A 9,109-nucleotide genomic window follows, 5' to 3' on the forward strand; every position below is an offset into this window, starting at 1 on the left:
CCTTATGAAAGACATCCGACGACTTTCAGAGGAACTCAAAGAGAAAGATTCCCTGCTGACTGGCTTTATGGATGTGGCTTCAGTACAAGCCAGACAGATTGTTTCTCTTAGCGCAACCGCTAACATCCAGGACACCGTGTTTTGGGACCCCTCCAGCCTTCCGAGGCTTTCATCCTGCTCGACTCCGAAGCATCAGTCAACCTGGGCTGAAGTGGTGGTCCGTGGCTGCAAGAGAGGCTCGGATGGGGCTGCCTCTCCTCCACACATCGGCCTCTCCAACCGCTATGCAGCCCTGTCTAACAACACTCGTTAGACGGCTTCGAGTCTCCCTGATATGGATCTCTTTCGGCGCACAGTGCCTGCCGACACTGTTGCATCTCCTCCACCGGCTACATCTCCTGCACTGGGCCGTCGGTCTGCCGCAGAGGTTCCTCACCAGCAACAAGAGAGTTTTAACCAGTTTTATCCCATCGACTTGTCTGAGCTTTTGAAAACAGTATCACAAATGAGAGTGTCCTCCAGCCCACTTGATGTAATACCTACAAAATTTTACTGAAAGTAATAGATTCTGTTGGGCCCCATTTGATCTCTGTTTTCAACAGCTCCCTATCTACTGGTTGTGTCCCTGATTATTTTAAAATGGCTTGCATGAACCCACTTTTAAAGAAACCTGGTTTAGATCCCTCCCTCCCACATAATTTTAGACCAATTTCAAAACTGCCTTTTATTGCAAAGATTCTAGAAAGAATTGTGTCCAAACAGCTGCTCACTGTGCTGGAAAATAACAAAATATTTGAAACGTTTCAGTCTGGTTTTAGGAAGTACCACAGCACTGAGACTGCCCTGCTTAAAGTCATCAATGACCTTTTAATGTCTGCTGATGAAGGCATGTGCTCAGTCCTGGTACTCCTGGACCTTAGCGCTGCTTTTGACACCATTGATCACAACATCATGTTAGACAGACTGAGGCACTGGGTGGGGATCTCTGGTACTGCCCTAGAATGGTTTTCATCCTACCTGTCAAATAGGAAGTTTTGTGTGTCTGTAAACAACTATGACTCCTCATTCTGTCCAGTTAAATATGGTGTGCCTCAGGGGTCGGTCTTAGGACCCATTTTGTTTTCCTTGTATCTGCTTCCCCTTGGACATATTATCCATAAACATGGCATTTCTTTTCATATTTATGCTGATGACACACAAATATACTTGCCCGTCAGATCCACAGACCCTGGAATGCTGAGTTCACTTAACAACTGCCTTTGTGAAGTTAAAAAATGAATGTCAAATAATTTCCTCCAGCTGAACTTAGACAAAACAGAAATCCTGGTCATCGGGTCTCAGCAGATGGCAAATCAAATACTGCCATCTGCTGGTTCGCTAGTAAATCACATTAAGCCTGTGGCAAAGAACCTTGGTGTTTGGTTTGATAGTAATTTAAATTTCGAGCAGCATACCACAAAGCTTGTTCAATCATGTTTTTATTAACTTAGAAATATAGCAAAATTCGATCTATGTTAACTTTTAAGGACACCGAGACCATTTTACACACCTTCATCTCATCACGCCTGGATTATTGCAACAGCCTTTTCACCTGTTTAACCCAAAAATCTATTGATCGACTCCAGACTGTCCAGAACTCAGCTGCCAGGCTTTTAACCAGAACAAAGAAATATGACCACATTACTCCTATTTTAGCTTCATTACACTGGCTCCCAGTATGTTTTAGAATTGACTTTAAAATTCTATTGATCACTTTTAAAGCTCTTCATGGCCTCTCGCCTTGTTATATTTCTGACCTTTTAGTCCCATACGCACCAGCACGTACCTTGAGATCCTCGGGCAGAGGTCTGTTGTCTGTTCCAGAGTCTCGACTGAAAACTAAAGGGGACAGAGCGTTTGCTGTCAGGGCCCAGAGGCTCTGGAACAGCCTGCCCGAGGAAATCAGGTCGGCTGAGTCAGTGAACTCTTTTAAGTCCCTTCTTAAAACATGCTTTTATAGGAGAGCCTTTCCCGATCTTATTTGACTTTATTTTATCCCTTTTATTTTATTGTATTTTACTAATTTTATATTTATCTGTATTTTAGTCTTTTCAATGTTTTCTTGCTTTTAACTTGTATTGTTTTTGTATTATTGTCTCTTGGGTATTATTGTCTTTACACTTGTTAAAGCACTTTGGAACTTGTTTTTGAAAAGTGCTCTACAAATAAGGATTATTATTATTATTCTGCACTGACAGATCCCGCAGCTTTTATACTAACATGAATGGATCAATTGAGCTGCCATCAGATGTGGATGCTCACACTGAACATAAACACGGAACCCCATGTCGGTTCTGTACATTGACCATTCCAATAAATGTTTATTCGGCATCCTTAATGTTAACAAAAAGAAAGAAAGGTAGCATTACTTTGTGCCTATTATGAATGGAAAGTAAGAAGACAAAGAAAAATACTGAGCTGCAAATTGCTGGAAGATCGTCTGGACTGCCAGAAATCCATCCGTTAATCCGAGAGCCAGATCTCTGATGGTTCAGGCAATTACAGGCAAAAGCCTCAAACAACCACCATTCTGGCAGAAATTATAGATTTATTTTGGGCGCGACCAATTTGTGGCTACTAAGAAGAAGTGTCAGGATGTGTGGTGTGGTTGAGCAGGTAGGTGGACCCAAATGCAGGACACAGAGCGGAGCAGGTACAGTTCAGAGGATTTATTAAAGCAACACAAAGCGAGCACACTTTAAAACTGATTGGCTGAGTCCAAGTAATCCAAAAGAATAAACAATCCCAACGAAACAGGTAATCCAACAGAAATAATCCTACGGGGTACAGATCCAGGACAGGCAGGGCAGAACAGAGCAAAACTACACATGACATGAGACAGAGCAACAAACAAGCTACAAACCACTACAATGACCCAACAAGGACTGAGGGAAACAAGCAAGCACATATACACACACAGGGCTAATGAGACAGGCAGGCAGAGAGACAGCAGGGAAAACAGAGAGACAGGCAGGCAAAGAAACACAGAACTAGAAGTAAATACTAAGACATGAGCTAAGGCACAGGACCAGGAACTAAGACACCGAACTAAGAACTAAGATAAGGCACAAGACAGATACTAAGTAAACTTAAACATGCGAATGAATACAATAATAAACAAGGCTACACAGAGAAACACAAGACAGGATTGTGACACTAAGTCTGAAGGCCTACATTAGTCTACATTACTATTACCGTGCTGATCTAATCAGCATGGTAATATTGTTTTAGCTTTTACATGTTTAGCTTTCAGGTAATGTTTACCTTTCTTACTTAGTTTGGCGGATCAGCACACCAACATTTGCTAATCAGCACTTGCACAAATTACAGCTGATGCTGATGAGACGTACTTTTGCGAGAATTTAGTTATAAATTACAGTATTGGGAGTATTGTTTTGTGGAGAGCCACATACATAGGTTATGTAGAAATGTACAAAAACACAGTAGATACATTCTTCAGGGATGTATCTTGTTGCTAAAGGTGAAAGTGAAATTTTGTCTTGATATTGACATTAGATGAAATGCTAGGGGACCACCAAAGTTATTCCAACTCATGCTGCTTGCATGACTAAAAACCATTTGACAAAGGTGAAACAAATATTGCTTATCCTTTTCCATGATATTTGAATACTTTGGGGAATATAGATTAAAACATCAGTATCAAGATATTGTTGTGATACATAAACAAATCTAAGACTAACAAAAGATTATAGGAGGTGAAGTCTGCAGCTTCCTCTTCACAGGTCTAGAAGGACAAGCCAACCACAAACAACACTTTGATCATTGACACCTTTGCATTTGTGGCATTGTGATCTGTTTCACACCTTTTCGGTGAATATGTATTGCTGTTTAAGACTGCTGCACTTTGCATCAAGATCCAAAAGTACATAGAGGTACATAGACTATTAAAAGATGGTTCTTGTTACTAACCATAATTAAATTAAGAGGAAGGAAGTGAAGTTCAGAGCTGCATGCTGTGTATTCACCACCACAGATCAACAGTCCTCTTCAGCTCTTCTAAGTAGACCGCCATTGATTTTGACCAGAGGTTATAATTTGGAATAATACCTTTTATACAATCACCATTCTGATTAGAAGTGACTACAGCCATGTTGTTGGGAGAAGCTGCGAGCACGGTCATGTTTTTCATCCTGTTTATCTCAGGTATTAATTATTGTTCACTTTATATCCATCACACATTCTTTGTAATTATTAAGTATAAACTAATAAGTAATAATAATAATAACCATGGATCACTTTTACTGTAGTCTATGAGTTTTAATGTTAACAATTAGCAACTCATCTGCTTTAAAAAGGCTGTGGACATCTACAATTTTTTTTCAATTGCTAACATGCAACATTCAAAACTGAAGCCACATTTTTCAAAACTCTTCACATAGTCTGCATTACCACCATGCATCTTGGCCAAACAGTTAATCTCACCTCCAAAAGTCACTCAAACCACCAAAACACTTGGTTGGTTTGAACCAATTCTGCTAAAATACAAGCACATTTCCTGCTTTACACACAGCCTGCAGTTTTACAGTAAAAACACATTCAAAACACTTCATACATATCTCTATGCACATACGTAGATCAATGAACAATGTACATAAAAGTATGTAATGTACATACATTTTTTCAATATTTATCTATCCAGTTACTGCAAATATGCAGGGATATATTTGAATGTGATTTTAACAGCTTTGGACAGTGTGTTAACATTTACAAAATGTGCTGCAGATATATAGTGTTTTGCAGGTGGTGAAGTAGTGAAGAGAAAAGAGTTTTTGAGAGAGATTTTGGAGAGAGTGGTCATTGAATGCATTTTGTGTGAAAGAAACGAAAAATAATTTATAGTTTAGACACTTCTGTTTCGCTGACTGTGTAAAGAGTTTTGACAATGTGACTTCAGTTTTGACCAGTGCAGGTTAGCAATTGAAAAAAAAACTACACTAAACTGTAATTACTTTATAATATTATTATTATTATTCGGTGATTAAATTTTCATGCTCTTATCTTTTTTTTGTATTATTCTTTACACTTGTTAAAGCACTTTGTAACTTGTTTTTGAAAAGTGCTCTACAAATAAGGATTATTATTATTATTATTATTATTAATATAAAGCCATATATTTGTTCCCATGTTAGCTGATATTGGTATTTGGGGACAAGCAACCAGTATCTGTGCCTTAAAAGGCTCATCGGTGGAGCTGCCCTGCTCTGAACATCCCACTTCAAGCAAGACATGGTATACTCTACACTGGGAAGATTACAAAGTTATTCAAAATGAGCTCTCTGAAGACGGACATCGAGTGACATACAACATGTCTGAGGGGAGTAACTTCACTCTAACAATCAATGATTTAAGAGAGACTGATGAAAATGTTTACTACTGCGGAGAGAATTCAGAAAACTCCTGGCACCGAAGAATTCAGCTTTATGTTGCCGGTACAGTGGCTGTCAGTACTTCATTACTTCAAAAATCGTATATTTATATGAAAACTAATTTAGTATACCACTATCCAGACCTGCAGGTAAAGGTTATTCCTGCCACAGAGGGACAGACAGTAACACTGATGTGTAACACCAGCTGTCCTCTGACTGAAAACCCTGCAGCCTACATCTGGTACAGGAACAGAGAGTTTCTCTATCAGGACTGGTCTCCCTGGTACCAACAGCTGGTCAGCAGTGACAAAGCAGTCAGATACTCCTGTGCTATCAAAGGCTACGAGGGTCTCAGAGCCCCTGAAGTCTCAGTGGGTGAGTGACAACATCTAGCTCCTCATCATGTTACAAAAAAAAAAACTGTGAAAAACTGTTGTATTGTCTCAAATAAAAATGCTCAACGCCATCTTTTGGCCCAGATTCTGTTACAACAGCCTGCTTTAGCGTGACCTACGCTAAAGGAAGAATGTGTTTGTATAATCAGAAATCAGAGGATGAGGCATGCTCCATCATGTATCCCAGAGGTGAAGTTTTCTCCACATTCCACACTCCACAAACATTTACAAACACAAATAACACACCTCCTGAAAGACCCCCCCAACCTAAATAAAATACTCGCTACTGGCAAAGTTACTGTTAAATATATTCTGCAGTTTTCAATAATTGTCTCTCAACAGAAATACATGTTCAGAAGACACTTGCAGAGGGCTTTGTCATTCTGACCTGTATCACCAGCTGTCCTCTGACTGACCCTCAAACCACCTATAGGTGGTATCAGAACAGACAATTGCACATATACACTGAGAGTCAACAGTTTTAGTTTCCCGCTCATCTGATAAAAGACTCTCCTGTGCTTTAAAAGGTCATGAGGATCTGCTCTCGGCTGAAGTCTGTGAGTATGAACCAACTTGGGCAATTTCACCATCTGTGTCAGTTCATATTACTGCAAAGATTCGTTTGGAGTGTATTATTTGTTCATATCCAAATAATGTATTCATATTTATTTATATCCGTAAAAAAGTTAATTGGGATTAAACAGTAGATTTTTTTTCAAGTATTTATTTTAAAAACATTTTTTCGTCTATATTTCAGGTACTGAGGATAAAAACTGCTGGAGTGTGAATTATTTCAGCAGGAGAATTTGTGCACCAGAAGGTTCTTCAGTGAGCACTTCAAGTGAATACTCATACCCTGATGACCAGCAACCCAAGTCTAAATTATGGTATAAAATAAAGAGAACTAGTGAGGTGGATGCTGAAAATGTGATTGGGGCTGTAGGTCGTGTGGAGTATCATGACAACATGAAGAATCGCCACATCCTTAAAATTAAAAAGTTGATGAAGAATGACTCGGCAGAATATACGTTCAGACACCAAACAGAAGAAGGAGGACAAAAACAGTCCGATTTACCTGGAGTGACTTTGGTTGTCACAGGTATGTAATTCTCTAGAATAAATACTTGTATGTCTAATTGCCGACAGCTAATATGATCTGTAGCCGGCAACGCTTGTCATTTTAACCAATGATAGCAACAGTCAGTGCTGGCTAAAAATGAGAAGCTGGTGACAAAACACAGTTCAGAAACAGAAGTTCAGTGAAGAAATGATTGCAGTTTGATTTGTTTTAGTTTATACCTGTCTATCAAAATATACCAGGATTAGCCCTGATATAGAAGCTGAGGATTGGTTCGGGACACCTCTATTTATAATGTGTTCCTGACTATAGGTGAGCATACTCAATTGACACAGACATGTTTTGAACTTCCTAATTCTTAAAGAATATTGATGGAGCCAGTAAGTTCTTGTAAACATTCTTGTAAGACTCAACCTTGCAAGATTCCCAGAGAACACCGATATCTGCTAGCCTGACGCCTGAGCTACTGTCTCTACCTTATCAGTCTAACTGTTGTCTCCCTAACAAGGACAGTTACATGTGAGAAATATCTAGAGCTGGAAGGTCAGTCAACACTTGTAAGGTCAGCTAATGACTCCAAGCTAGACCTGTCTTACTTTTCCCTGTTACATCAACTAAGCCCCTTAAGAATTAATTGATCTATAGAAGTTTTTTTTCAGGCCTGAGAGTGAAGTTTACTCCTTCTGCAGAGGTGACAGAGGGCCAGAGAGTCACACTGACCTGCAGAACAAGCTGTCCTCTGACTGACAACACAAACTACATCTGGTACTTAAACACACGACCTTTGACCCTGCCAGAGAACCAAAACAAACACTTGGTTCTAGACCCAGTCAGCAGTCAGCATGCAGGAAACTACTCCTGTGCAGTCAAAAACAGCATCAGTTCACATGAAAGGACTCTCACTGTTCAAGGTGGGCATAGTTTTTACTATGAACTGAAATGTTTTTAGGCATTATTAGCAGTTTAGCATTTTAAACTCAAGCATTTTAATAGGAAATAAGACATATACAATACTCTATCTCTCTTTTGTTTAGGGAAATCAATGGCAATAATTAATGCAGTTAGACTGACTATTGCATTAATGATCCCAATTCCTCTACTTCTTTTCCACCTGTGGATGAGGTAAAAGACTTGACAGTCTTCTGTTTAAAGGCTTTTACCTTTACTTGATATAATCAATGTGTCCTTACTGACTAGATGGGTTTGTTTTTAAAAATAGTAATTTGCACTGTCTGAACAAAACACATCCAGGAAGAAGAAAACTCTGACCTCCACTGCTGAGCCTAGTGACCAAGGTAAAAGGTGAGTATAGAATTTGAAAGCTAGAAATTGTCGTATGTGTGTGTTTTCCTCTTGTCATTGTCTCTGTTTTGCAGATGAACTCATAATATGAGAACATCACATTCCTGGTCATGAATCCTGTGACTGCAGCAGAGACAACCAAAGCAGCAGGAAGACGTGTAATGTCTTTGTTAATTTGGTCCCTTTTGGACAGGGATCTTTTGAGCACTCGTTACCTTAGGGTGCCTTTAAATTTTGAAAGCCTGACCAATATGGGATTTTTAAGTCCGATACTGATATTTGAGGATTTTAAAATCCGAACGCTGATATATCAGCCGATATTCTTTTTCCCTTAATTTTAAGAAACGTATAACAAAAAAGTTTATCCTTAACATTTGTTATGTTGATATCCCACCAAGATACCATGACATAATGCAGTTTAAAAATAAAGTTTGTTATTGTCAGAAATAGTACTTTGAACAAAAGTACAACAAAATATATTAAAGTTTTGATAAATAAGAGTCAAATGTATAAAACTACAGAAAACATTTTTAAAATATCTGATTTATTATAAATTATAGAGTACTCCTACTAATGAACATTGAATTAAAGAGGTGGTATTGTGCTTTTCGGCTTCCCCCTCCTTTATTGAGTTATATATCTTTGTTGTGCATGTACTAGGTTTGCAAAGTGAAAAAGCTCAAAGTCCAGCCCAAAGCGAGTTCCTATCTGCCACAGAAAGCTCTGCTCTGAACCGTTTGAAAACAGCTCGTTTGCAGTCCAGCCATTTACCTTCCTTCACTGTGAAGTCGCAATGAAAACCGGGCCAGGCCCTTTGATTTTAGTTGAGCCCCTTTTCCACTGCACAATACCAGCTCGACTTGGCTCGACTTGCCTTTGTTTGGTTTTCTATTGTGGAAATGTTGTAC

General features: G+C 39.0%; 2 protein-coding genes across 2 annotated transcripts; both read left to right on the forward strand.

Moving 5' to 3' along the window:
• Positions 1 to 5,197: 5,197 nt before the first annotated feature.
• LOC119911238 lies at positions 5,198 to 6,289 on the forward strand. Its single transcript, XM_038730050.1, has 2 exons — positions 5,198 to 5,801; positions 5,906 to 6,289. The coding sequence occupies exons 1-2, from the start codon at positions 5,366 to 5,368 to the stop codon at positions 6,094 to 6,096; spliced, it is 627 nt and encodes a 208-aa protein (XP_038585978.1). The 5' UTR covers positions 5,198 to 5,365; the 3' UTR covers positions 6,097 to 6,289.
• A 28-nt stretch (positions 6,290 to 6,317) lies between these two features.
• On the forward strand, positions 6,318 to 8,279 carry LOC119911239 (sialoadhesin-like). Its single transcript, XM_038730051.1, has 6 exons — positions 6,318 to 6,378; positions 6,579 to 6,920; positions 7,559 to 7,810; positions 7,934 to 8,021; positions 8,151 to 8,201; positions 8,276 to 8,279. Exons 2-6 carry the CDS (start codon positions 6,788 to 6,790, stop codon positions 8,277 to 8,279), a joined length of 528 nt encoding a protein of 175 aa, XP_038585979.1. The 5' UTR covers positions 6,318 to 6,378; positions 6,579 to 6,787.
• The last annotated feature ends 830 nt before the right edge of the window (positions 8,280 to 9,109 follow it).

Source organism: Micropterus salmoides, unplaced genomic scaffold (assembly GCF_014851395.1).
Source record: "Micropterus salmoides isolate LMB-PRFRI ecotype aquatic unplaced genomic scaffold, ASM1485139v1 Ms_hic_scaffold_1978, whole genome shotgun sequence".
Lineage (NCBI taxonomy): Eukaryota > Metazoa > Chordata > Actinopteri > Centrarchiformes > Centrarchidae > Micropterus > Micropterus salmoides.

Bases quoted from the DNA above. Each gene is read 5' to 3' on its own strand.
- LOC119911238 (XM_038730050.1), top strand. From the start codon at position 5,366: ATGTCTGAGGGGAGTAACTTCACTCTAACAATCAATGATTTAAGAGAG. The intron at 5,802-5,905 runs GTGAGTGACAAC...CTTTTGGCCCAG, and splicing joins AGCCCCTGAAGTCTCAGTGG to ATTCTGTTACAACAGCCTGC.
- LOC119911239 (XM_038730051.1), top strand. From the start codon at position 6,788: ATGAAGAATCGCCACATCCTTAAAATTAAAAAGTTGATGAAGAATGAC. The intron at 6,921-7,558 runs GTATGTAATTCT...GTTTTTTTTCAG, and splicing joins AGTGACTTTGGTTGTCACAG to GCCTGAGAGTGAAGTTTACT. The intron at 8,022-8,150 runs GTAAAAGACTTG...AAACACATCCAG, and splicing joins CTTTTCCACCTGTGGATGAG to GAAGAAGAAAACTCTGACCT.